The sequence below is a fragment of the Artibeus jamaicensis genome, unplaced genomic scaffold (genome assembly GCF_021234435.1).
Source record: "Artibeus jamaicensis isolate MK-2021 breed Jamaican fruit bat unplaced genomic scaffold, CSHL_Jam_final contig_490, whole genome shotgun sequence".
Lineage (NCBI taxonomy): Eukaryota > Metazoa > Chordata > Mammalia > Chiroptera > Phyllostomidae > Artibeus > Artibeus jamaicensis.
In genome coordinates, this window is record NW_026521861.1 from 15,773,529 (window position 1) to 15,801,173 (window position 27,645).

General features: G+C 45.4%; 1 protein-coding gene and 1 long non-coding RNA gene across 3 annotated transcripts in view; one reads left to right on the forward strand and one right to left on the reverse strand.

Moving 5' to 3' along the window:
- Window positions 1-27,645, forward strand: part of WDR11 (WD repeat domain 11) — a 54,065-nt gene that overhangs the window by 21,474 nt on the left and 4,946 nt on the right. For both annotated transcript variants that reach the window (XM_053668476.1, XM_053668477.1), the window contains exons 12-23: window positions 2,790-2,896; window positions 4,322-4,397; window positions 10,559-10,667; window positions 12,595-12,719; window positions 13,617-13,764; window positions 17,063-17,169; window positions 17,512-17,626; window positions 17,953-18,124; window positions 23,813-23,921; window positions 24,806-24,868; window positions 25,984-26,049; window positions 26,765-26,942. In XM_053668476.1, the coding sequence (XP_053524451.1) occupies window positions 2,790-2,896; window positions 4,322-4,397; window positions 10,559-10,667; window positions 12,595-12,719; window positions 13,617-13,764; window positions 17,063-17,169; window positions 17,512-17,626; window positions 17,953-18,124; window positions 23,813-23,921; window positions 24,806-24,868; window positions 25,984-26,049; window positions 26,765-26,942 (1,375 nt within the window). The remainder of the gene's footprint in view (window positions 1-2,789; window positions 2,897-4,321; window positions 4,398-10,558; window positions 10,668-12,594; window positions 12,720-13,616; window positions 13,765-17,062; window positions 17,170-17,511; window positions 17,627-17,952; window positions 18,125-23,812; window positions 23,922-24,805; window positions 24,869-25,983; window positions 26,050-26,764; window positions 26,943-27,645) is intronic.
- The window catches only part of LOC119063497 (uncharacterized), a 30,675-nt gene continuing 27,969 nt past the window's right edge, over window positions 24,940-27,645 (reverse strand). The window contains exon 6 of the long non-coding RNA XR_005085190.2: window positions 24,940-26,069. This is a non-coding gene — a long non-coding RNA (uncharacterized LOC119063497). The remainder of the gene's footprint in view (window positions 26,070-27,645) is intronic.

Consider the following 27,645-nt stretch of genomic DNA (forward strand, 5'->3'; position numbering starts at 1 on the left):
CTTGATCTTTATTTTCTTCGGTTAATCAGGAGGCATCGGACGGATGCCCAAGCCGCTGCTGGGACCTGCTCAGGACGACATGCTGTCTGGGGTGCAGATGAGCAGCCCCCCCAAGTTCTATATTCTGGACCCCGGGCCACCTTACTAACAGTGGGAAAGGCACTTGGGGACTGTGTGTGGCACTGATGACCGCAGGAGACAATGCTGGGCTTTTCTCAGCATCGTTTCTCGGACCCGACGGAACCCACTAGTGCCTGTCAGGTGCCTGAGGAGACGGGACACAGCGCCCCCTTCTCAGGGAGCACAGTCTGTCCGGGCCGGCCCATCACACCGTCTCCTTAGCCGTGCAGGCTGTCAGGCAAAACCCCGTTTGCCCTTTGGAGCCAGCTTGAATGCTCTTGGAAACCTTGCCTGGCCCCCGAGATAAGATTTCCTGGGGGCTTTCTCATGAAGTCTTATCTCGGAAGCTCCTGTTGAACTCTGCACCATGCTCTTTCGTAATAGGTAAGGGAGGATGCAGTTGTATCATCTCTTCCGCTAGATTATAAACTGCAGAAGGACGGAAATTACGTGATCTTATCCACAGCTGTGCTCCCAGTGCCTCACACAGCCACTGGCGTTTCTGGGTGCTTCATGGGTGCATTTCTAAAACTAAGGGACAGAAAAGGGAGGACGGAATTGTTAGTGTCGGGACACAGTGGCGTCACCACCAGGTGGGAGCAGTTAGTAGTTCGCACAGCAAGACCGGGAGGGTGTGTCTTAAGGTTTCTGTGGGGTTAAGGTTTCTTTTTAATTTTTTTTTAAAGATTTTCTTAATTTCTAGAGAGAGGGGAAGGGAGCGGGTAGGAGAAGGAGAGAAACAATACACTTGTATTGTTTTCTTGAGATTGGTTTCCTTTCATATGCACCTGAACCTGCAACCCAAGCATGCCCCTGACTGGGAATTGAACCAGCGACCTTCTGCTTTGCAGGACCACGCCCAACCAACTGAGCCACACCGGTCAGGGCTGTGGTCTTAGGGTTTCTTAATGTCTGACTGAAAGTGTCGGGTTTATAGAAAGAGCAGAGTAAGTCTGACATGATTCTTCTGTCCTTTTGTTCACTCTGAGTAGAAAACTTCATGAGTGACATGTTAGGGCGAGGCGAACCACAGACCCAGGGACTTTTCCAGTGAATAACTAAATTGTGTCGTGTTCACTATAGGTGTGGTTTGAGTTTAGCAAATGGGGAGGTCTCACGAGGAAACAGGGCTTGAGTTAGAGGTTGACAGAGAGCGGTCGTGGTAACCATGAAAATTCCCACTGCACGCAGTGTCTGCTCTGGGACGGGCAGTCCGAGTTCACTCAGCGTCGTCCTTGCACAGCAGACAAGGAAAGGCGAAGAGAGACCCACGGGAGCTGGGCCTCACCCTCCAGTAGTAACTGGAGGGGGCAGAGAGAGGTCACTGCAGGCTTGCGGATTCTCGAGGGCACTCAGATTTAAGCAGCCTTATCTGAGTGTTTGGACAGTTTTACATTTAAAGAATTATAACCCTTGATAACTACAGCAGTTCCCTACTATTGCAAATACTATTTTCCGTTTGCTTGGGTTTGCCTTTGCCACTTTGAGGAAAGACAAGTAAGCGGATACACAAGGGTCAGTGGGGAAAGTTACTGTGGGTACAATAGCAGACAGGGTCCAGTTGATCGAGAGGGAAGTCTGGTTAGGTGGGATGAGACAGACGGCCCTGCGGCCTCGAAGGTCACTTACAGGAGTTTGGATGTGATGCAGGAAGCCACTGTATCTTGTTGGCAAACGAGAGACATGTTCAGTATTTGAAGCTAAATTGAGCAGTTGCATTCAAATTGGAGTAGAAGTGGATGAATTAGATCAGGCGCTGGAAAACATTTTCTGTAAAGGACCAGAGAGTACACATTTTGCAGGCCATAGCATTTCTGTCCCAGCTCTTCAGCTCTGCTGTTGTATCGAGAAAGCAGCTGTAGACACTTAAAAATAGCAGTCCCATCAGCGCTGACGAGCAGCCACAATAGAACGGAGGCTTAGCTTTCCCTCCCCGCCAGCCTCTGTTACCGTGTGCTTGGTGCAGGGTGGTGTGCGGTGCTTCTCACTTCCTCTTGTGACTCTGATGGCCGCTTGGCCGTTGTGCCTTCCCTCTCCCGTTCTCCACAAGCCGTGGTGGTGACCACTGTCCAGTTACTTCACTGGGAAACAGGTGGACTTGCCTCCTGCCGCTCCCCTGCAGGGGCTCCCGGGGCACTGGGGTGGTAGTCACTGTCTTGTCCTTGGTCTTTTCCTTTGAGACTTTTCTCTCATCGTGATACCCTTTGAACTCTGAACCACTTCCAGCCTCACGGCCCAGTTTGTATTGTTTTCTTCAGGAATTTCTGCTCCCTAACTAAGAATTCTGATAAAATTGGATGAAATTCCTAAGTGTACTCAACTTTAAGAAGTCTGCTTAGAATATTTCTGTACCACTCAGTTGTAAGCAGTGGAGTTCTCAGAAACCGCTGTGATGCGGCCCTCCCCTTCGCCAGATTTTAAGTTATTTAGTGCTGCTGCAAATACTGATAACTAAACTATCTTGTTGTCATTGTTTGGAGGTAAAGTTGGAGCTACACTAGAAATAATTTCATAGACGTTGGAAATATATGGAATATAGTCTCAAATAAAGGTCATGTTAGTATTATTTCTTAAGGAACTTGTGTATTTAGGTCTTAGGGAACACTTAGTTTTCAAATACATTTTTCAGACTAAAAAGATGCTAATCTTGGTTTAATTTTTCACGACAGAGGCATTGAATGGACAAGCTTGACTGGCTTTCTTTCTTTCGCCACCTCAACGCCTAACAACGTGGGCTTGGTGAGGAATGAGCTTCAGCTGGTCGACCTCCCAACAGGTTCGTGTGTTTGGACAGTGAAGGACTGTTTGTCACATTGATCGAAGACTTTGTCGTTTGTGAGCACGTCCTCAAGGACTTCTTTCACTGCTCTTGTATTCTGTGTTTGTATGTCGGTGTGTTCATATCCGGTTGTGCATTAGGTGTCCTAGAAAAGGCTCAGTCCTGTCTGCATGCGAATTGTGCTGACCCGAGTGTGCGGTAAATGGAGCACCGTGGGCCTGAACAGCCAGGTGCATGAGTAAACACCGTAGCACTTCTTCTTTCGGGTGCATTGTTGTGCATAACCAAAGCACAGTTTAAAGTAAAGCTTCGTAGTTCAACTTTGTGAGATTCTGTTTCAAGATACTGACTTTATAGGGAACCCTGAAGAAACTTATAGGTAAGGGTTATTTTTAAGTGCTCAAATTTAAAACTTTGATAGTTTCTGGTTGACTGAATACGGAAAGTTAACTTGGGAGTTTAAAGATTTTACAATAGGAAACTTCCATTAGAGTAACTTGTTTAGAATTGTTAAAACCGTATAACCCAAAGAGTTTTGAAATGAAAAACTTGAAAATAGAGTAAGGCGAAGAGTTCAAATTATGTTATAGCACATGCATTGACTTCAAGTAAAATTTTTTTTTACAAAATTATGGTTTCTTTAAAATGGTGTGTAGCAGTATGAACGTATGTAGATGGTTTTAACCAATAGATGTGTGTGTGTGTGAAGTATATTGTTGCTTCTTTATATTCTCCATATGTATCTACAAGACATAATTAAGAACAACTGACATGCTTATCGAAGTATGTTACGAAACCTCTAGGAATCGGCTCCACCTCTACAGACCAGTGTCGCTCTAGTTTCACTGGACGTGACCTCTGTCCCACATTCCTGATTTGCCAGCAGACTGGCCTCTCTGGTTGCACAGTAGCCCAGAGGTGAAATGGTGTTCTCTAGTCATTTACAAAAAGGACCAAACAAAAAAAACCTGTTTATTTTTATCAGCTGAATCTCAGGACTTAGATAAATCTGTCTTTTACAGTCCATTTTGGAGGAACAGATGTCTAAGTAAGAGTTACTGACTTTTTAAAGTGTGACAGGAATGCATAGATTGCAGACTCTAATAGCTGTGCCTTGTAAGGCGGGCGGCGGACTAGCACCCACCCCTCCAAGGCGGGAGGGGACAGCAGTGAGCTCCGTATCATGACAAGTAACCGTACATAACAGGCAGATATTTGAATATAAGTAATATATTATTGTTCTTTAACTTGTAGTACTTTTGAGAATACTTTCTGAATTTTGGTTATTAGAAACAGAAGCAAACAAGAATGAACGGGAGAGTAGAGGGTTGGCCCTGATCAAATCACGTTTGTGTAGCTCTTGTTTTATTATGTGATCTGTGTGCTGTTTTTTCACATTTTCTTTAATGTTTACAATTAAAGGGAGGAGCATTGCTTTTCGAGGTGAACGAGGCAATGATGAATCACCCATCGAAATGATTAAAGTATCTCATTTGAAGTAAGTGTCAACCTAAAAAAAATGTGTGGTGTTATCACAGTGGAATCTCAAGGTTTCTTTTTTCATCTTTAGAAAAGTGAGAATATGCTAAAATCCATATAGAACTTCTCAATGTTAGCAAATGGTGATATACGGCCATATCAGAGATAAAATAATTTGCCCTGACCGGTGTGGCTCAGTTGATTGAACATTGTCCTGAAAAGCAAAAGGTCTCTGGTTTGATTCCTGGTCAGGGTACATGCCTGGGTTGTGGGCCAGGGTTGTGGGCCAGGTCCCGGTTGGGGGCAGGTGAGAGGCAGCAGGCTGATGTTTCTCTCCCTCTCTTTCTCCCTCCCTAACCCTCTCTCTAAAACTAAATAAATAAAGTGGTTTTTTAAAGAAGAGAATTTAATTGTGAAATTAAGTTGCTATCTCTTTCAATTCTCCACTTCTACAAAGATGAGGCTGCTTTTGTACTGATCTTGTCTCATTAGATTGGTAAAACCAGTAACCCTGTTTGGTTCTATAGCTTATTGACATAAATCCTATCACCCACTAAGAAAATGCTATTTGTTAAACGATGATATTCTCACATACTTCCACCTAGGATGGTTTTATAAAGTAAAAGAATTTCTTTTATTTATTTATAATTAATACTGATTTAAGCGCAGAAGGTTTCTGAGGTTTTGTTCCTCAGAAACAAATGAGTATACATGGAAGACAGGATTATTAAAAATAAGGACTAAATGAAAACCAATCAAAAGATTAAAGAAGGAAGTAGTAAGCTCTCTAAAATAGTTTTCAAAATTACTTTATCTGGGATCTTTGCATTTCCATGTAAAATACAGTTTATCAGGTTAGCCAGGAAAGCTCCCTATGGGCTTGCGTTTATCTGAAGGTCACTGTCGGGAAGGGCTGACGTCTTAAAGTTTTGTGATTCATGAAAATGGTGTACCTATCTACTTAGGTCTGCTTTAATTTCTTTCAAAAATTCTTGGTAGTTTTCAGTGTATAGGTTTTACAAAATCATTTGTTAATGTTTTTTTCTGTGATGCTATATAAATGGTATTTTTCCTTTTTAATTTCAATTTTCAATTATTCACTACTTGTATACTGAAATAATTTATTGATAACAATTGTGACCACACTAAACTTAATTCTAGTGGCATTTTTATTGATTCCTTAGAATTTTCTATGTAGAAAATTTTCCAGTTGTGTTGCTTGCCAGTAGAGATGTCTGTGTCTTTTTTGGGGGCGCCTGGAGGCCTTTTCCCCCACTCCCCCACACTGACTGGGCCCTCCAGTGCAGGTCTGGGGGGCGCCTGGAGGCCTTTTCTCCCGCTCCCCCACACTGACTGGGCCCGCCAGTGCAGGATCGGAATAGAGGCGATGGGAGCTGCTGTCTTTGCTCCATTCCTGGATCTGATGGAGAAAGCATTTCTCTTTCAGCATTAAACGTAATGTTGACCATGGTATTTTCTGTAGATGCTCTTTATTAAATGAAGGAAATTTTCTATTTTTAGTTTACTGAAATTTTGTGTCCTTGAATAGGCATTGAATTTTGGCAGATTCTTTTTTTGTCATTTTTGTGTTTATTTATTTGTTTATTTTTTTAATATATTATTTTATTTTATTGATTATGCCATTACAGTTGTTCTATTCCCCCCTTCATTCCCCTCCACCCTGCACACCCCTCCCCCACCATTCCCCCCTTTAGTTCATGAACACGTCTCAAGTTCTTTAGATTCTGTATTTCCCCTATTATTCTTACCCTCCCCCCTATCTATATTCTATCTACTGTCTATGCTACTTATTTTCTGTACCTTCTCCCCTCTTCTCCTTCTCCCACTCCCCTGTTGCTAACCCTCCATGTGATCTTCATTTGTTCACACCTGATCTAGCTGTCCTCTTAATTTACTTTTGTTTTAGGTGTGGTTGTTAATAACTGTGAGTTTGCTGTCCTTTCACTGTTCATGTTTCTTTAATTTCTTTTTCTTAGGTAAGTCCCTTTAACATTTCATATAATAAGGGCTTGGTGATGATGAACTCCTTGAATTTGATCTTATCTGAGAAGCACTTTATCTGTCCTTCCATTCTAAATGAAAGTTTTGCTGGATAGAGCAATCTTGGTTGTAGGTCTTTGGTTTTCATGACTTGGAATACTTCTTTCCAGCCCCTTCTTGCCTGTAAGGTCTCTTTTGAGAAATCCGCTGACAGTCTGATGGGGACTCCTTTGTAGGTGACTGTCGCCTTATCTCTTGCTGCTTCTAGGATTCTCTCCTTCATTTTAATCTTGGCTAATGTAATGATGATGTGCCTTGGTGTGTTCCTTCTTGGGTCCAACTTCTTTGGGACTCTCTGAGCTTCCTGGATTTCCTGGAAGTCTATTTCCTTTGCCAGATTGGGGAAATTCTCCTTTATTATTTGTTCAAATAAGTTTTCCACTGGTGGCTGTGCCTTTCCCCCTTCTGGTACCCCTATAATTCGGATGTTGGACCATTTAAAGATGTCCTGGAGGTTCCTAAGACTCTCTTCATTTCCTTGAATTCTTGCTTCTGCACTGTTTTCTGTTTGGCCATTATTTGCTTTCTTCTTGTCCACTCCATTGATTTGAGTCCCAGTTTCCTTTTCATTGCTATTGGTTTCCTGTGCAATTCCATTCATTTCAATTAGTTTCGCCTTCATATGTTTGTCTAATTTGTGGGTATAATCAACCAGTTCTGTGAGGATCCTGATCACCAGTGTTTTAAACTGTGCGTCTGAGAGTTTTGCTATTTCTTCATCGCTTAGATTTATAGGCTCTGGGGCTTTGAGATCTTCTTGAGCCATTTTTGGTCTGTTTGCGCCCGTTAAGTATGAGGAGTGGAGACTTGGACTCCCAGGTTGCTGGGTTGTGACTCTGTATGTGGAGGCGGGGTCAGAGCGGGGAAATGGCGGCCCCCTCTGCTGTTTCTCGCAGCTGGGTGAAGAGCAGAGCCTAGGGTTGTTCACCGGGACAGGGCCACTTAGGTCGCTGGATTATGACACTGTATGCGGAGGCGGGATTAGAGTGGGGAAGTGGTGGCGCCCTCCGCTGCCGCTTGCCGCTGGGGCTGCTGGCTCTCATCCAATTGCTCACTCCCTCGCTCGTCTATCCACACACGAATGCGTGACCACAGTCAACCCGCAGCCCTGCTCTCTCGCTGTTTCCCCGCAGTTGCTTGCTGAGTTGCCCACCAGGTCCAACCCTGCGCCTGGATTCCGCACACATGAGTCCGTCTGACCGAGTTTTCCTGTGCTACCCGCTCTGCCAGCTGCTGGTTTCAACCCTCTTACCAGTCAGGCTGAAGAATTTGTTGTTATCAGACTTCCGAAAAGTTCAATTTTCTGTGTTCTGGCTGTGTTTTCTGTTGCTATTATTTAGTTGTCTCTAAACTTGGTTGTGTGAGGAAGCATGGCGTCTCTACCTATGCCTCCATCTTGGCGGAAGTCTTCAGAGTCAATCACTTCTTTCTTAATTAGGAAATTCACCAGGGAACCCATCTGGGCCTAGAATTTTCTTTATGGAAAAGTTTTTAAGTATAAATTCAGTTTCTTTCATGGATATAGAGCTCTGGGTTAGATATACCCTGAAGAGCTCTATTATTTATGAAATAAATTGAATATAATTTATATAATTTTTTTCGGTGAGCTTAGTAGTTGGTGTCTTTCAAGTAATCTGTTCACTTCATTGAAGTTGTTGAATTTATACATATAAACTTGTTCATAATATTCTCTTATTCTTTTAATGTCTGTAATCTGAGTGATGTTTTCATTTCTGTTATCAATAATTGTGTTGATCAATTTTATTGATGTTTTCAGATCAATATAAAGAAACCTGTTTGGATTAGTTTTTCTTTGATTTCTATTTTCTGTTTCACTGATTGTGGTGCTTGTCTTTTTTTTCCTTTTGCTTTCTTTGGATTTAATACATTCTTATTTTTCTTAAGGTAGAACCTTAGATTATTGAATTAAGGTCTTTCTTTAAAGAAAGATTTAATATAAGAATTTAATACTGTAGTAAGCACTATTTTTCCTGTACCCTACATTTTTTTGATATGGTGAATTTTAATTTACTATATAATACTTTTAAATTTTCATAGAATCTTTATTAGGTACATTGTTTAATTTCACAACATTAGAAGATTTACCAGATATTTTCCTCTTACATTCTAGTTTCTGTGAGCATCCGAGAGTATATTTTATATTATTCCAGTCCTTTTAAATTCATGTAATTGTTATGGCCCGGAATGTGTGGTATGTCCTAATGAATGTTCCATGTGCACTTGAGAAGGTTGCGTGTTCTTCTGTTGTTGAGTAGAACGTTCTGCAAATGTTGGTTTGCTGTGGTTTATGGTTCTCCTTCCTGATTTTGTGTCTGCTTTTCTCTCTCTCACTAAAAGGTAAATGGGTGTTGACATTTTGAACTTTGTGGGTTTATTTCTCTTTTGATGATCTCAAGTTCTTTGGGTATTTTAAACCTCTGCTATTAGGTTCATAATATTTAGTCTTGTTACATCCTTTTGATTAGTTGATTTATTGACCATTGTGAAATGATCATTACCTCTTTGTTTTTGGTAAAATTCTTTGTTCAACAGTCAGTCTGATTTGTCTGTTAAGTATAGCTGCTCCAGCTTTCTATAATTAGTGTATCTAATTTATTTCCAGCTTTCTCTAGATTAGTGTTGACATGGTGTATCTTTTTCAGCCTTTTACTTGTAACTTACCTGTGTGTTTATATTTCAAGTTAATTTCTTGTAGGCATATAATTGGGGCTTATTTTTCTACTTGCTCTGACTATCTCTGTTTCTAATTGCAGTATTTAAATTATTTATATTAATATAGTTATCACTGTGGCTTATGTTTAAATTGACCATCTTGCTAGTTTTTTTTCATTTTAAATGAAAGAACATAGTTTTTATTTATCAGGCTTAATTTCTAATATGCAAAATAGCAATTGTTATAATCCATATAAACAAAATTGTTTGCAGGAGGTCCACAATGATTTTTTTTAAATGCAAAGGAGCCCTGAGACTAAAAAATTTGAGAATTGCTCAAACGTTTTGGACTCTGGTCTCTTCTCTTCCGGTCAGCCTTGCCTGCTAAATTAATAAATTTAAAACAGCTGATCACATCATCCCCCTGCTGTAAAACCTTTAGAGACCCACTGGTCTACAGAATTAATTTCTGCACACCCTAGCCTGGCGTCTCAGATCTTTTATGAAGTGATCCGAAATTCTCATTTTATCTTCATTCTCATGCTGGTTGCTCTCACTCCGCGTTTCAGATGGTGCGTTAGTTCCCCCCCGCCCACCAAACACCCTGTGTTGTTTCCTGTCTTTTGCCATTTGTCATATTTGTAACTCTGCCTAGAATGCCACTTTTCTGTTTTCAAAATAAATCTCCTATAATGAATCTTTATAGCATGTACCAGATTCTGTCTTACATTGGTTATTTACACACAAGCTTTTAGATGTCTTTATATCAGTTATAATAAAAATGTGTCATTGCATTCAAGTAATCCATCATGACTTACAAAATTCTTTCATGTGTGCTGCCCCTTTTATTTTATCCTTATAGCATCCAGTGAGGTAGGTAAGATAGGTTTTAACACCGTTTTAAAGATAAATAGTGTAAAGTTCAAAAAGGTCACATGGTTTGTCTGAGGCCACATAATCTAATTATCAAGCGGCAGACTTGGTCCTGAGCAGGAGAATCAAGGTCCTTTGATGCACTGCATACCAGGATCTTCCTCCTCTGTCACATGTTCTTCATATCAGCGTGATGGAAAGTTTATGTAATTTTTCACTTAACTTTTACCCTACCCTGCCCTCGACCCATCCAGGTGGGTGGTGGTAATCCTCATGTCCCGAATGAGAAAGCATCCTCGGGAGGAGGGAACTAATTTGTGGCCCTGAAATGCGAACTGATTTCTGATTCTCTTGAGCTGAGTGTCTTGCCTGATGGGGCTGTGCGGCCCTCAAAGGTCGTCTTGGAGCTTTGCCTTCTGGTGACTGTTGATCACGAGGGCCACGAGATAGTTTAAATTGTCTTTGTTTACAGTGAGTCACCTGAGGTGTTTGACTTACTGAACTTTTTACTCGTACTACGCATGGTGGAAATTTTGCACAAAGGGGCTTATTTAGTAATTTTGTTTATTTTAGGCAGTATTTGGCAGTCGTATTCAAAGATAAACCCCTGGAATTGTGGGATGTTAGGACTTGTACCATTCTCAGAGAAATGTCCAAAAACTTCCCTGGAATAACTGCTTTGGTAAGTTATAGTTTAAAAAGTAAACAGTTTAGTTGTGTGTGTGTGTGTGTGTGTGTGTGTATGTAGTGAATAAGTTTCTTTACCTTGAATTGAAATCGTTGCTGCCATGTATTTGCTTGTTGAAAACGTGCGTTCAGAGAAGACGATCTAAGTAGACAGAGCTGACTCTCACTCCTGGATGCGTTCAGCTGATACTACGGGAGTGCAGTTCCGATTCAGGTTTTATTTAGACGGTTTGAAGAGTGTGATAAGCACACTCTAAAATGTTTATCTAAGACTAAAGGTCATAATAGCTAAGTGAACCTTGAAAAAAAGAAGAGTAAAGTGGGAGATGGGGGTTGGGCCCATTCTGCATGAGGTAGTACAGTTGACAAAACCAGAGAAATAAGAGCAGTGTTGTATTGGCTCAAAACAGGAAATGAACCAGTGTCATAAAGAGCTCATTAGCAGACCCCTGAATATTTGGGTAGTTAATATACAGTCAAGGAGCACATATATGGGGGGGTTGGGGAGGACTGTCGTGTGAGAAGAGTATTGGGGAAACTCTTGCCTTACAGAGAAAAATACTGGATCTCTACGTAATGTATTCAGAGGTGGGCTCCACAGGATTAAAGACCTAAATGTAAAAAAGTAAAGCTATAAACTTATGTAATCAAATGTAGAAGAATATTTGTGTTGTAGGGGCAGGATGGGACATCAGAAAATCAACCCAAAAGGCCCCCCAAAATTAATGTGTTTAATTAGGTCACGATTGGTACTTTCTTTTCAATGATGGACACCAATATCAATGTTGAATATGCAAGAGAAGTTGGAGATAGAAAGTTTCCCATACCCGAGACGGTCAGGGGACTGACACCTCAAGGGGACTGGCGTTATGGGAGCCCCTGCCCGTGAATAGTGGAAAGACAGGAACCCAATGGAAAGATGGGCCACGTGTGTGATCTGTTAGTGAGTGCCAGAGAAACCTGACAGGCCAACACGCAGTAAAGATAAGTCCAACTCATCAGTCCGTAGGGGTGTGAGATGTGAAATAAGCATGATACGTCTTTTAGACTAGCGCGAGCTGGAGGGCCAGCCAGACAGCAGCAGACTCGGGGGTCTCGTGGCCGGTCCGAACCCTCACGCACTGCTGGCAGGAGTGTGGCCCAGGGAGGCCGTCCAGCTGCTCCTGGGCAAACACGGCCTCCGCTGTGCCGCAGCCCTCCAGCTCCTGGTTGGGAGGGGACTTCCGTCAGGGTGCTGCTGCAGTGTCCTTTGTCGTGAGGGGAGTTTGGAGGCGATCTGGGCGTGCTTTGCTGAGAGGGCAGACTGGAGATTGGTGGGCGCACGTGTGGGACGTGACGCTGTGTAGAAACAGTAGACATGGGACTTAGACGCACTGTGCCGAGCGAAAAGAGTTCGAAACAGATGCAGCAGACCACACAGTACCATCTGTGAAAGTTACCAGTACACGCATGTAAAATAACTGCATGGTAAGAGTGTGCACATCTGAGAGGGTGTTAGATAAGTGCATTAAAGTCAGTGGGCACGTAAAGGGATCAATAGAGGAAATGAGGGTTCGAGGTGGACCTGTGGGTGACAATGGCAGTGACTGTAGAACATGATCGTCTCGCCCTGGGCCCTGAGGGGGTGGGGGTGGGGGGAGGGAATAGAAGATGCCATCACTGAAGGTACTGTTTTCATTTTGTAAAAAAACGTAAAGTACCAGAATGTTAGACTTTGGGGAAATTTGCCATTGAAGCCTTCTATCTTAAGCTCTAACTAAAATGTATTCATTCAGCCTTTCTATAAAAAGATAAATTCTAAGAACAAATGGTAAATTCATGCGTAACAGTAGTAAGTGAAGCTGAGCAGTGGCAAGTGTGCCCAGATGTTCTAGAAGGAAGGAGACCGAGCACTTCCAGGTGTGTCTGTCTTTGCTTCACAGGAGTGGTCACCGTCGCACAACCTGAAGAGCCTGCGAAAGAAGCAGCTGGCCACCCGCGAGGCCATGGCCCGCCAGACCGTGGTCTCGGACACAGAGCTGAGCATCGCCGAGTCGTCCGTGATCAGGTGCGGCACGCCCTTTCCTGCGGCCTCATGTGCAGTGCCCATGTCGTGGCTGGGAGCTCAACGGGTGTCATCCGAAGGCATCTCTAGAAGCGGGTTGCACTCTGGTTTCGAACATACTTTGGTATTTTCGTGCACGCCCGCATCACCGAAGAACTCATTTAACTATCGTGTTGCTTAGTGCAGCCAGTACTTACACCAGGGATCTCCAGCCGGTGGGCCACAGGAGTTCCCAGAGTGTGTGATACCTGACTGTAGTCAGGGGCACAGGCCTCTTTTCCCTTAGACTGTCAAAGAAGTGACAACAGCCAACACAACGGTAGCCGTATGGTGTGAATGAATCAAAATATACCTATTTCTTTTGACACATCGGCAAACAATATAATGTATTTTTTGATGTGCTACAGAATTTTAGTAATTAGTTTCTGTGTGCCTTGAGATGAAAAAAGTTGAAAACCACTGACTTATGCAGTAACAGCCATTAGTGAAATGATCGCTCTGTGCCGTAAACTTGAACTTCTGAAATTCAAAGAGACGTAACACTGAATGTACAGAGAGAGCATATTGTCACTTATGCACACCAAAGAAAATATATTGAGAATTTGAAATTTATGTATTGTTCCCACCCCCACCAATCTACAAGGAAAAGCCGCCCCAGAGAAGGACGGTGAGCACAGGGCCTCCCTTCTGCCTGGGAGAGGGCAGGGCAGCACGTTCCCCTGGGCGGGGCGGGCGCGCGCTCGTGGTGGTGGTTTGGGGGTGGCCGCAGTTTTCCTTGGACTCGCCTCAGCCTTTTTTATGGTTTTGGACCTCCTGTTAATGCATCTGTATGTGGGGTGAGTGAATTATGGGTGTCATTCTAGGGAAATGAAATATTTTTGTCGTATTTCTATCCTGAAGCCTGTTGCAGGAAGCGGAGAGTAAGTCGGAACTCAGTCAGAACATCTCCGCGCGAGAGCACTTCGTGTTCACCGACGGCGACGGCCAGGTGCACCACTTCACGGTGGAGGGGAGCTCGGTGCGGGACAGCGCTCGCATTCCGCCCGACGTGAGTCACATCGCCGATAGCAGTTCCTATCACAGATCGTGTTGGTTCCATTTCCAGTGAAGCCACGCTGAGGTTGGAGAGCTATTTCAGAAAAGTCTAATGTGAATAAACCGTAGTATTTAACGAGGTAGCATTATTGACTAAACTTGTTCCTTGCTGCTACAGCATTGTAACTGCTTTGATTAAATGCTTACCATGTGCTACTCATTTTTATCCCCATAATAATCGTGAGAAATTTTTGCATTTTTTTTTTCTATGAGAAAACCGAGGCTCCCCAGCTCAGTGACATGGCAGCTTTAAATTCGGGTGTCTGTGGCTCCAGATCGCTCCTCTCTCCATGACAGGCGTTGCCCTGAAGGGTTTGGTTTACAGTCTAGAATCATTTATGGGAGATGGTGATCAGGTTGCAGGTGTGATAGTGTCATTAACACTCACTGATTTATGTTCATTCTCTAATGGCCTTGTGGACCCTCCGCCTGAGGTCTCGTAGCGAATAATTTGTGCCAGTATGTACTTCACAGGCTGTTTTTAACAGACGGGCTAAGGAGATGTGTTTGCTAACCAATATTGCCATAATGGTTAAGTGGAGGCGTGAGATGATTTCTTAAGATATATGTATATATTTTAAACTGTCATCAAAAATGGCATGTTTCAGCCATGTGCCAGCCCCCGTGTTTTACAGGAGGCCAGGGGTCCCTTGAGGTTGAGTCAGGATGTTGGCTGGGCCGGGAGGGTCCAGGGCTAAGGTGCTCGAATAGGTGGGCAGCGCACTTTAATGCTGGCCTCGGGCCCTCCTCACGGGCGTTCTCTGCAGGACTGTCCCAGTGTCCTCACAATCCGGCAGCTGGCTTCACCCAGGGTGTGCGGGTCAAGACAGTGAGGCAGAGCCAGCTGCAAACTGCGCTGTTTTGGGACTTCGTTTTAGAAGTCACACTCCGCCATTCGTACAGCGTGCTGCTGGTTGGCAGGCCGCCTGCTCACTGTGGGCGGTGACTGCCAGGGGACATGATGAGGGCAGCGCACGGGGCCTCTCGGAGCGGCTTCTGCACCTTCCTGATGAACGCGTGCCGGAGAGTGGAAGGCGTCCGCACAGCCTTCACCCCCAAAAACAGAAGCTAGCCACGAAAGTGCCCCTCAGCCTGCAGTTCCATTCACACTGCTGTGTGGAGTGAATCCTGCCCGAGGCGTAGTTCGTTTGGAGCCATCTCTAGTGTGGCCAAAATTTTCACTGGTTTGAAAGGTTGAAAACTAATAATGCAAGTGTGAAAGATTGGTATTAGTTATGACCGTTAATCTCGGAAAGGAGCCTGACTTGCGGGCACGTGGCAGCGTGGGGGAGCCGGCCTTTGGAAAGTCCGTTTCCTTCCTCACGTGCGAAGCCGCTCCTTTGGAACCCAGCGGGCCCACCAGGCTCCTCCAGTGCCACTCGAAACAGCTCAGTGACTTGCGAGATGCCAGTTCCCCTTCCTTCACTCCCAAAAAGTTTAACGTTTTTGGATGTTGACACTGGTTTTCCTTTTTATGAGGGCATCTTGCAGGATGATAATTGTGCCGTAGAGTTTTTAAAGTTCTCTCCCTCTTTGGGGAGGTCTGAAGTCAGGACCAGCAGGTGTGTTCCGCCTACCTGGTCCTTTTATTCTGCAGCTGAACCCCCTTCCACAGAGAGCGACCGGCCTAATAAGGAGTAAGGGTACAGCCTCCAGTGAAATTAGTACGTATTTTAGAGTAGGTGCCCAGGGCACCTTTGTCATTCTAAGCTGATAGTACTGATTTCTGGGTAAATTTAAACTATGATTTTTTTAGGAATTTGAAAGTAAGATTATAAAATGTGGCCCCAGCTGGTGTGGCCCAGTGGATTGAGCGCCAGCCCGCTAACCAGTCATCTGTTTGATTTTCCCAGTCAGGGCACATGCCTGGGTTGTGGGCCAGGTCTCCAGTAGGGGGCGCATGAGAGGCAAGCCCACATTGATGTTTCTCTCCCTCTCTTTCTCCCGTCCCTTCTCTAAAAATAATAAAATTTTTTTAAAAATGCAAGTCTTCAAGACTAATATTTAAAGGCAAATTCTTAAACATGTTAATATGGTCAGGAGAACAGAAATAAGATCTTGGAGTGTTGAGTCATAGTATACAGAAGTCTATTTACTTAACATTCTTTTCATTACTGAATTTGTTGAAACACTCAGTTGTAACCTAGTGTTTCTTTTGCTCCGTGACCCAGTTAGGGCTCCTGCAGTGTTTGGTGTGTGTGCCCGTGTGTTAACAGTGTCTCTGGCAGCCCCGGAGCTTCCCCGCTCCTTCCTGTGGCTGCCGTGAGGATGAAGTACGTGGATTTTTATATCAGTCTGTAAATGCAAAAGTAAGATTTTTTTAATAAGTAGAGAAGTAATGGAGCAATAATACTACTTAATAGCAAAGGGGTATTGACTCTTTACTGTGTGATAGGCATTGTTTTAAGGCCTTTACCTGTATAATTTTATAATGCTAACGGGAACCCCTCAAGTTTCACGAGCTTACCCTGCTTTACTGATGATAAAATCCGAGACCCAGGAAGGTTAAGTGAACGTCCCCAAATCACACAACAAATTACGTGGTAAAGTTCGGATCCGAGCCCAGGCAGCTGACCCCACGGCCCGGGCTCCTCGGCGTCTGTCGTTGCAGCAGCAGCCCCTCTCCGCCCACCTCGGCGTTCACGCCGCAGTGCCGCGTGCGGCCTTAGCTTCACGTGTCCGTATGCAACCTCTTCACAGAGCTTTCTGTGTGTTCAGATTGTGTGGGTGTCTGGGGCAGAGGCACAGTGTCTCTGTACCTCCGTCGTCCCAGAACGAGGTTATGGCTGAAGCTCGGATCCTCATTTCAGTGGGAAGTGCCGCACGGTCGTCAAAAAACAGCTCTGAGTTCCCCTAGCATAGATCTATTTGTCCTTTCACTGGGAGAGAGAAGTTGGAGACAGGAGTTCTTTGGTCAGGGTTTTCTTTCCTTCTCTCTCTCTCTCTTTACATCTCTTACTCTTCCTTACGGTATTTCTTTCTGAAGAGACATCCATTCTGTATGAATCTCGTTCAGAGAACTTAATGTCTGTCAAGCTGGAACCTCCTGTTTCTTCATGGTTGAGACTGATACGCTGGGGGGCTGTTGCAGTGTCCAGAGTCCGTTAGTGCTTGATTGCATTCATAATAACGCAGAGCCATTTACAGTTAAGTTTTATTAAAGTATCTTTATTATTAAGTAAAAGCATTGCTCTGTTACGACAGGTTGTAAGTCGTGAAATTTATGTGTGTTTGTTGCTGTTCTTCTCCAGGGAAGTATGGGTAGCATTACCTGCATCGCTTGGAAAGGTGATATGTTAGTTCTTGGAGATATGGATGGAAACCTAAATTTTTGGGATTTGAAAGGCAGAGTATCCAGGTATGAGTTAAGAAAGCAGTCTTGTTACTTGGTTTTTTAAAGAGTAACCTCCTACTACGGGTCTCTTGTCACTGAGCTTGGGAGGCAGGGCCTGGGCCTCAGTCCGAGCTCTGGGTCACTCCCATCTGCATATGCCCCACACAGAAATGCCGGGATGCCATCCCAGAGGCTGTTAAAGGGCAGCCCCTGTGTGGGATGGGCCCCGCCCCAGAGGGCGAAGCGCTTCCCCCTTCACCAGAGCGTGCCAAAGTGGAAACGGAAAGAGACATGGGGCGTAGTTTCTGTGACGAGAGCTTGCTCTGCTTCACCCTGCCGCTCCGGTTTCTGTTTGTCTGTCCGCAGAGGGATTCCGACACACCGCAGCTGGGTGAGGAAGATCCGGTTCGCTCCCGGTAAAGGAAACCAGAAGTTAATAGCGATGTACAACGATGGAGCTGAAGTGTGGGACGCGAAGGAGGTGGGCCCAGCTCCCCGTGCGCTCGCTGCCAGTGAGGCTGCTCCCTCGCGTTGCCCGGGGAAACCGCCTGTCAGACTTACAGAGACTTTGTCCTTCCGAAACTCTTTTACAGTATTTCTGTTCCAAGGCTGACGGCTCAACATGTTTTTAAATGTTATGTCTATCTTTGGGGCCTGGAAGTGCAGTGTGCTTTTGAGTGTGGGTAGACTCCAGTTTTGAACTTGTCCCGGGCCTTCGCCACGGACACCGTCCTCTTCAACTGTCACCCGGAAGGATGCACGTCTTCCTTTTCTCTCTGAATCTGACAGCTGTGTTCACTCTTGAAGGTGCAGATGGTGAGCAGTTTAAGAAGTGGGAGAAACGTGACCTTCCGGATACTGGACGTGGACTGGTGCACGTCTGATAAAGTGATCTTGGCCTCAGACGACGGCTGCATCCGAGTCCTCGAGATGTCCATGAAGTCCGCGTGCTTCAGAATGGACGAGCAGGAGCTGACCGGTACGGGAATCTCGTGACAGGCGCTTCGAAGTCTGTCTTTGTTTTGTACGAGGTGCTCTCCTCTGGGGAGAGAGCAGCTTCTGTTCCTTCGGTCCTTGCTTTCTAAGACCCGAATTTAAGGAATTGAAGCCTCCATGTTTTTACTGCTGAGATGCTGGGCTCTTGTAGTTGGAGATGTCAGTCACACCCGACTCCGTTTTGGCGAGTGCCCTTTCTCTGACCCGTTTCTGAGTGCCTTTTCCAAAGATCAGAGAAGTTTGCATTCATAAAGATGGCTTACTCAGAATTTAGAACTCATCAGGGAACGCTAATCTGGGGATAAGATGCCGCTGGCTTTTTAGTAATGAGCCTTACATCGTTCGCAACCATCTGTCGCTGAAGAGTCGCTTTGGAGAGTGTTCTGGGTGTTGGCAGTTTTGGTGCCTGTCTCACGACTTGTTAAATGGCCAGTCAGAACAAAATTAGGTGACTGTTCTATCTTAGCGTTTATTATATATTTAAGGTTGTGTTTTTACCAGAATGTAAAGTGTTTTAGTAAAAATAACCTCTTAGGTGACTTTAAGAAAAGAATGAGAAGATTGAATATACCATCTCTGGGTTCAAAGGCAGCTCTTGTCTGATGGAATTCAGTGTCTGTCCTTGCAGGATACTTCTGGGTAGAGGCACATTCCGATCCTCACTGGAGGGAAGCAGGAGGCGCGCTACACCAAGTGTTCTCTAAGCATGCCTCTGGTGCACCCTCCAGGCTGTCTGGTCTGTAAAAAATTCCTACGAGACTTGTTTAGTCGTGGACTGAGTTGCAGCACAGAAGTCCAGCCCTGAGAATCGTCTGCACCTTTGTAGAGCCCATCTTTGGCACATGCAGCGACAGTACTGTTTTGAACACCTGCTCCTTAGTGTCTTGTTCTTGCCTGAGGCACTTCCAGGTTGCTGCTCAGTGCTGGCCGGGCTGCCTCGAATCAGGTGCACTTCCGTTTCTGTCACTGCCGCACCTCTGCCCCTGTATCTGGGCACCAGCACTTCTTACCGAGTAGCCATGATGCCACCTGGTGAAGCCAGAAGCTGAGTGTTGCATTCTCTGCGTGTCCCTGAGACACTTGCCAGCTCTGCAGAGACCCCAGGACATCCCCCCAGGGAAGGGGGGGCTTTGCCATTACTTTTCGACCTAATGGTATAAGGAAATTGAGGTCACTTCCAGGATGATTTGTCTGTTAACTTAGTTACTAGTTCTAGGTAAAGGACTGCAAGAATATAATCTTTGACCTTTAATTTAACATTCGATTCTAAAAATCTCCAAAGCCAAGGTAGCTCATTCTTAAATTAACTGACTACAAAATTAGAGCCCATCATTAACCCCTATTCAGTAACAGTTACATAATACCACCTGGGACATCTAGCCTGCAGCCAGATTTTAGATTGCATTTTTCTTTTAAAGTTTTCCTAATATTAAAATAGTAATAATTTTTAATTAATCACTATTGGGACAGCCTTAGCCAGAAAGGGGAAAAAAATTAAGTAGTAGTGGGGAAAGGTCAATAAAGTTGTGCATACAGCGTACAAATTAAACTCAAAACTCAGAATAGCACTTGACAAATGTTGAAGAATAAAAACTGGTGATGGTGTAAACCTGGAATAGGAAATATGCTTATTTCGTCCTGTAAAAATGTGTTTGATAGAATATATTTCTGTTGAGGGGAATTAGAAATATATAATTTGGACGTACTGGTGTCAGGGATAAAAGTAAAATCACTTTAGGTCAGAGGCATTGATATGTCATATTTAACGTATTTCTTCTGTTCTCCACGATAACAAGTGGAGAATGTCAAAAATGACCAATGGTTTGAATCCTTTTTTTTAGAGCAACTTAGGTAGTCCCGTTCCTCCACCCCCTCTTCATCTACACATGTCGGACGCCCCTCACCCCAAGTCAAGGGGGCGGTCAGACGTGTGGAAGATTGGGGTCCCCATTTTTGAGTTGGAGAATCCTTCTTGCCTGTTGCCTTATTATCAGGGGCATAAAATGGCATAAAAACTCTTAACATTCTTTTTAGCAGCATCGAAAGGAGTCCACGAGCATGAGACTTCTTTAGTAACATTCTAGTCTGATGATTTCCACACGCTTCCCGTAACGTCGACACGGTGTCAGCGGCTTTTCCGTCTGACTTCGTCCCCCACTGTCGCCCCACTGCCGAGCACACTGTGAGCACGTGCAAAAAGAAGCGTCCTAGAACCAGGTGTCCGCCAAACCTTTCCTCCTCGCCTGCCCCAGCGTTCCACGTCCTCTGTAGCTGTTTTCACTTGGGGCATTTGGGGAGTCGCGGCGTGGAGTGTGGGGAGTCGGGTGCTCAGGAGCTCGAGGTGTGCGCAGCAGTCTGTGTGGTGAGCAGTGTCCCGCCCAGAGTGTCGGTGATGTCACCTGTCTTCCTGTGTCCCCTCTTCCTCCCGCTGAGTCCCAGTGAACACAGTCACCAAAGCAGGGTCCTGTCACTCCTGGACTGCCTGCTCACCTGGACGTTTGCTGCCCCCAAGTGGTGCCATAGTTTTTCTGCTGCTTTCTTCTTGGCTCTTTTGTGCCTGGTTTCCTGCATCGGTCAGCATGTGTCTCTGATGACGGTCCTATAGCTGCGGGGCAGACCCGGCACACTGCGTCTAAGAGAAGTGGCAAGGTGCGCACTGCCTCCCCATTCTCATGGGTAGTTTCTAGAAGGGAGTGAGCTCTTGCAGGGGAGCGATCGTGGGAGGCGATCGAGTTTACTTTCAGTTTGTTCATGCACATGGGCTGCTGTAAATGCTGTTTTGCGTTGGACACGTTTATCCTTCCGTTCACCCAGACTTGGTGGGTGCCGTTGTGCTCACCTTCTGTAAACACCCCGCGGGGCTGCTCTCCTCCACACGGAGCCTCGTGTCACCGAGTTTGTCCACTGGTTGAGAAAATTCCACGTGGCTTCCACGTGGGGCTGGAGACACTCCTTGAACCATTCCCTGTTTAATTTGTGGTGTTAATGTTCTGTTCCCTGATATTTACTATTTCCAAACATTCTGTGACTTGGAGCCAGCAGCTACTACTGTTTGAAAGCCAGAGGGGCTGACTGGAACACTGGAGAATTACAAGCTCGCCATCCTCTAGGGTGGATGGCAGGTGCGTCGAGTGAACCGCCGCTCATCCCTTCCAGTGCAGGCTCTAACGGTTCACTAGACAGGTAGGTAGGCTTGTTCTTCCTGGAACCCTCCTTCCCTTGTAACTAGGCATGTAGGAAACGGTAGATTTGAGTAAGTGGAACGGTTTTTTAAACTGTCACAGCCAAAGAAACTGTAAACAAAGCAAAATACTAATGATAACCTGGTGAACGTGTCTGCAAGTCATTAACTGGTCGTCCACCGTGGGGGGCAGCAGCTACGCAAACGGCCCCAATCCTATGAGATGGCGTTCAACTTTATTCATGAGAAAGATGCAGTTTAAAACTGCACTACGAAACCTTTTCTCACCTGTCCGATTAGCAAAAACCCAGCAGTTTAGAAACACATCCGTGAGGGAAGCAGCTGCCCCGACACTGCCCGTGGAGGGGCAGTCCGAGTGCCGCAGGGCAAAGTGGCGGCACTGACGGCAGCGCTGCTCAAAAAGTCACCACTTCATGGGACTATTCCTAAAAAAATGGAAGTGGGCGAGAAGGGGGGGCTCATGTTTATAGAACAATGCCAGTTGCTGGATGTGGACAGAATGATAGAAGATCACCAGTTTGTACCTTCTCTTAATGATGCAAACGAGAATCATTAGTAGGTGTCAGTCACTGGCAGGAAGATTTTTGGAACAGGAAATTCAGCCGCATAGCATCTCCCCATCATCTTACTAATTCTGAAGAGAAGAAGTACCTGGACTAGAGAGAGCTCTGAGGAACCCCCCTTAACTAGGTAGGTGATCAGATTCAGTGTGATGGGAGGGGACCAGCTAACACACTCCTTCGGGTGGGGTGCGGTGGGAGGCACCCACCATCCCCTGCGTTCAAGATGTTGAACTTGGGTCTGATGCTCAACACACACAAATTGGAATGTAGGCCATCCCCCAAGACAGCTGGCTCTTTGAAAATGAAGGCATCACGTAAGGTCAGAAGCAAAGTGGGAGGCTGTCCTGGAGCAGAGCAGACTGGGAAAACCACGAGGGCCCGTGTGGGCAGGGCCTGGCCTGGGCCTCAGCTCCTTGGAAAGAGTGGGGCCACCAGTGTTCTCACGCGTGACAGAGGACTTTAGAATATGGGTTGCACTGTAAGTGATTTTATTGAATCAAATCAATGCTAAAACTCTGGGCTGTGAAAAAAGTAATATTAGAAATATTCTTGACCACTTTCCAACTCTGAAATTGAAAAGTCCACAGAAAAGACTTTATCTATGACTTAATTTATACTTAACTATATAGAGTGAAGTGTTCGAAAGCAGGTCTGTCCAATGGAAATATAACATGGGCCATGAATGTAAGTTTCAATTTTCTAGTACCACATTTAAAAGGTAAAAAGAAACAGATGAAATTGATTTTAATAAAAATTTTATTTAAGCCAGTATATTCAAAATTTTACCATTTTAATATAAAATCAGTATTAAAAATTACTAAGGTGATATTTTACTTTTCTTAGTCTTCAAAATCCACCATGTATTTTCATTTAGAGGATATCTCGATTCAGGGGACAAATTTTCAGCAGAAATATTTGAGTTTTATCTAGGTTTTATAAAATTTACAACTGAGAAAGTAGTCACATACCAGGTTCTTCCAAATATTCTTAAACATCATCCAAGTATTAGTTTTTAATTTAAATTAATGAAAATTAAATAAGATAAAAGTTCATTTCTTCCATTGCACTGGCCATACCTCCTGGGCCCAGTGGCGACACGGGACTAGAGGCCCTTGTGTTGGGCAGCGCAGCATCTGGTCTGTGTGGTCACTTACCTGCGGCAACAGTTGCAGATTTGTGTGATTTCATGTAAGTTACCTGTCCAAGGGATCTGTGGGAGGAAGCCACTGGTGGATGCGGGAGCAGCGGGGTTGAGGCTGAGTCTGGAAGCCGGTGGAGCCCAGAGAACGGTGTCTGAGACCCCGAGTCTGAGTCTGGCAGTGTGGCCGTGGGGAGTCAGCCCAGTGGTCTGGTGTTGGAGCCTTTGGTCTTCTGCTGCTGTGCCCTGGAACGTCTTGGAAATCAGTGAGCCAACTGCGGCTGCATGTGGGGGGTTCTAGGAAGACAGCGCTTTTGTTCAAGGGTGGTCCTTACAAGTGATACCTAAGACTACACTCGATCGGAGTCGGCCTGATCCCTTTTGAAATGTTCAGGGCTGATGAGCGTGTTAGTTTAATGGTCTCAGAGAAGCAAAGATGTCGAATGGTGTAAGATGGTACTGATAAGTATGGTTGTCATTACAGGGTACTTTAAAATGGTTAGCGGTCCTGGTTATCTGTTGAATTGTTGCACTGAATCTCTTACTCAAGCAGGATTGTTGTTATTTACCAGACAGGACACCTAGATCTTTATAAGGGGGAGAACAGTATATTAGTCCTTTGAATGAAGAGAATCTCACCCCTCTTCAGTGTCTTAGAAGTGATCGCATTGGCCACACGCTCTCACTTACCACGAGATTTCTACTTAGTTCTTTGCTGACTTGTCTAGCAGAAGCTTCAGAGCAGATCAACATTTCGCTTTCGTCTAGAGCCGGTGTGGTGTCCGTACCTCCTCATCCCAAGGGCCTCCCTCGCCTTGAAAGCGTTCTTGCTACACCAGCCATGGAATGGGCAGTATTCCTTGGATGTTTCTCATGTGTAAGTTTTTCTGTTTTCCTTTTTTAATTTCCTTGGGGGTGGAGGACACCCACGAACATCAGCAGGGTCTGCACTCCAGGACTTAAAGGGATTGGAATATTGAAACCAAGCTGAGGCAGAGACTAGACGCATTGAGAGAAGCGCCAGTCCAGGGCACACTCCCAGCCCTCCGGGGCCCTCATGGAGTGCGAGCTGGGCAGCTGGGGGCACACACCTGCTCTGGGCCCGCCATGTGGTCACCTTGTAGCCTGAGTGTGGCGTGATGATGAGGGTGCAGAGGGCCAGCGGAGGCCGAGAGGAATTTGGGGGCAGGCTTGAATCTTTTAAAAAGCACCAAGAATGGGCCTTCTTCAGAGGTATTTTATGTTTCATAAAGCTCAGAGCCTGCCTCATTGCCAAAGTGAATTCACAGAAACTGTCACTGGCAATTGTTAAGTAAACCCACAGGCTCTGAGCCCGTGCCACGTGGCGTGCCCAGGTGGGCATGCGACGGAGGATGAAAGATAACGCAGGCCGAGTCTGTGCTCCGTGGAGCACCGCCGCGGGGGAGTGAAGGCGCATTTGGCGGAGCAGAGCCCTTCGGTCATCCGCGTTCCTCATGAACGTGACCGAGCCTAATGGCTCCAGGAGCCCGCTGGTAAAGTTTACGGTTTCTTGAAAGTCAGAGACTTTCTTAACTCATTTCCTGTTACGACCGATTAAGAAAGAAGCAGGCGTTAGCGGTGGTTGGCAGGCTCCTGAGTAGACCTGCTGTTCAGGTCTGCAACTGGGTTTTCAACCGAGGACTGCGAAGAGGTGACAATTAACGCGGCTTTGTTTCTGCTGAAAAAGTAAGTGGTTGTAAGCGAAGAGTAATGAACTTACTCAAAATCTTTCCTGTACAGTGATTATCCAGAAAACGAAGAAATAAAGAATCTCCTGCAAGAGCAGTTGAATTCGTTGTCTAAGTAAGCACTCTACTTATGTTTTATTAGAAGATAATATGAGAAAGGAAAATACAATAATTTGGGCTGTTTAAGATGAAAATAAGTTGTGTTTTAGAAAACATCTGTGGCCCAAGGAGAGGGCCACAGAGGCTTGCGTCCCTGGGGAATCTGTGTGTGGTTACTTCATAGTCCCACTGACGGAGCCTCTGTCTCCAGCAAGTGCCTGAGTGTCCGATGGCTCTGGCCTCCTGTCTGGGCTGGAGCAGCGCTGGGGAGCGAGCATCCTCCCAGCTCAGCCTGCCCCCACCATGAATCCCCTGCGCGCCTGCGTGAGGACACACACAGGCGGTCCCTTCTGCCAGCCTCCTGCCTCCGAAGTGGGCACTCCACACAGGGCCTGCACAGCTCTGGCAAGGAGGTCAATATGCCACCTGAGCCAGGAGCACTTAGAAGTATACGTTAGGAAAGGCATCGCAAAGGGGTTCTGAGTGAAACATGACAGAGTTTTGTTTTACATGTGATTATGATACTTCATACGTTATCCATAGTAGAATGCTTTGTTGATGTCAGATTCAAAATAATTACTTGATTGTTTTCTCTATATAAAGGTTAACATTTGTGTTTCAATAAAAAAGAATACATTTAAAGAATATCTGTCCTTCCCCCTCCCCCTAATTTACGAATATTCTCTATTTGACTATTTTAGAAATATCAGTATATAAAAACACAGCCTTTCTTCCTTAAATATTTTATTTCAGGAGTAACTTCAAGAGTAAATTCTGAATGCAGCTTCTTTAAGGAGTTACTGTTCCTGCTGATTAGCAAAGTCATTTCATCAGCAGTGACATTCTCGTTCCTGTGGTTAGTTAGGCAGCTGTTCGTATTTTCGAGAGTCTGAGTCGGAGTGTGGTGAGAACGTCGGCCACAGCCGGAGCCTTGCAGCCCCGGGGTGGCTTCTCCAACCGGGGCTGTAGGAGCTTCTGTAGGGTCAGGGGCACGGCAGAGGGACGTGTCCCGTGAGTTCAACTCCACGCCCTTCGAGCGGAGTTGTCCGTTTCTGAGCATATTGACTCATCTCCCCGCGTTACTGTTCACTGAAAATGCCCTTCTTGCCTTGTCTGGGTTCCCGTCTGCAGTGACGTAAAGAGCCTCTTGCTGGATCCAGAATTCACCCTCCTGCAAAGATGCCTGCTTGTTTCCAGGTAACACTTTCGGAAGCATTCTGTGTAAGAGACAGAGAATTTCTGGTTAACGCGTTTCTCTTATTACAGATCATTAGTTAAGATCAGACTCTTTTAGATTTTAGAAAACATTTTAGTTTAACTTTTAATATGCCAATTTTGAAAGTAATAACAGAAATAGAAAAAATTATAATTAATGTGAGACCTGTGCCTTCTCAGTTGAAGATTTCTTCCTACAGACAGCTCTTTAAATGTGTGTTTCAGAGTATCAGCTGTAGAGGCGTGTCCTTAAATGTACCAGTAAGCTGTGTTTAGACTCAGTAACCTGTACTTTCACGGCGCAGACGGCTGTCAGTTCTGAAAGACACATTTCCTCCCAGAGAATAAACTGTGAGCTGACCCCACCCCTCGAGTGGCTGGTCACCCAGTGCTTCTTCCTTCCTGTGGGGCAGGGCTCAGAACGGAGGTGTGCTGATGGCCCAGGCTGCCAGCCTGTGGCATCGCCCTCGCCACAGAGTGGAGGGCGTCTGGGCCGCAGGGGCACACCGCGGCCCGGCCCCCGGGCCGTTGGAGCCCCAGTAACAGGGCTGGAAAAGGCGCCGCGTTACCACTCTCCTGGCTGGCTCCAGCCCGGCCGCACCCGTGGCTCAGCGGCAGCGCCGCGCCCCAGCATTCAGGCCCTCCGAGAGCGCCTGTGTGGGTCCGCGCAGTGGCAGCTTTGGTCTCCCCTTCTCAGGCTGTACGGCGACGAGTCGGAGCTGCACTTCTGGACCGTGGCTGCGCACTACCTGCACAGCCTGTCCCCCGCGCGGGCGGCCAGCACGCCGGCTGGGAAGGAGGCTGCTCCGCGAGACCCAGTGAACGACCCGCTGGACATATGCTACGACATCCTCTGTGAGAACGCCTATTTTCAGGTGCTGTGCTTCGTACACGGAAACCTCGGGGCTGTCGTTCTGATTGCTTTCGTGTCCGTACGTGGACTCAACTTGGGCAGCATGGGAACTAAGTCAAGGTCCACATAACGGAGATGAGTCCCTTCGCACACTTGCATGAGAAAGACCTGACTCAGGACTTGAAAAGTTTATAAACGTTTACTGAGTTTTTTTAATGCACATTGAAATTTTATGATTAGCAGTCTTTATTTTCTTCTTTACCTAAAAATTTTAACTTAGGTTTATTTTAATTCTCTTTTATCATTTTCTATAAATAACAAATATTTCTTTCACTGGGCTTGTGAATTTTCTATTTTATATATAAAAAGGTAGCTTCAAAACTTTTTAATCTATAGTATGAAGGGGGACCCCCCAAAACCCAGAATTTACTTATAAGAATTGTGTATTTATTCAGACACGTTTAAACTTGTCGCTTTCAAAGTCCTCTGCATCCTGCACCTACAGAGTTTTCCCACTGCTCAAGACAGTTTGAACGCAGCGATTTTGATGCCTTTTAGTGTTTCTGCCGTTTTTTGTTTTACCTCTCCATCAGCAAAATGTTTCCCTTTGAGGACTTTTTCCACTTGGGGAAACAAAACAAAACAAAAAAAGTTGCTTGGGGCAAGATCAAGTGAATAGGGAGAGTGGGGCATAGGTCATGGTTTTGTTCAAAAACTGCCGACCA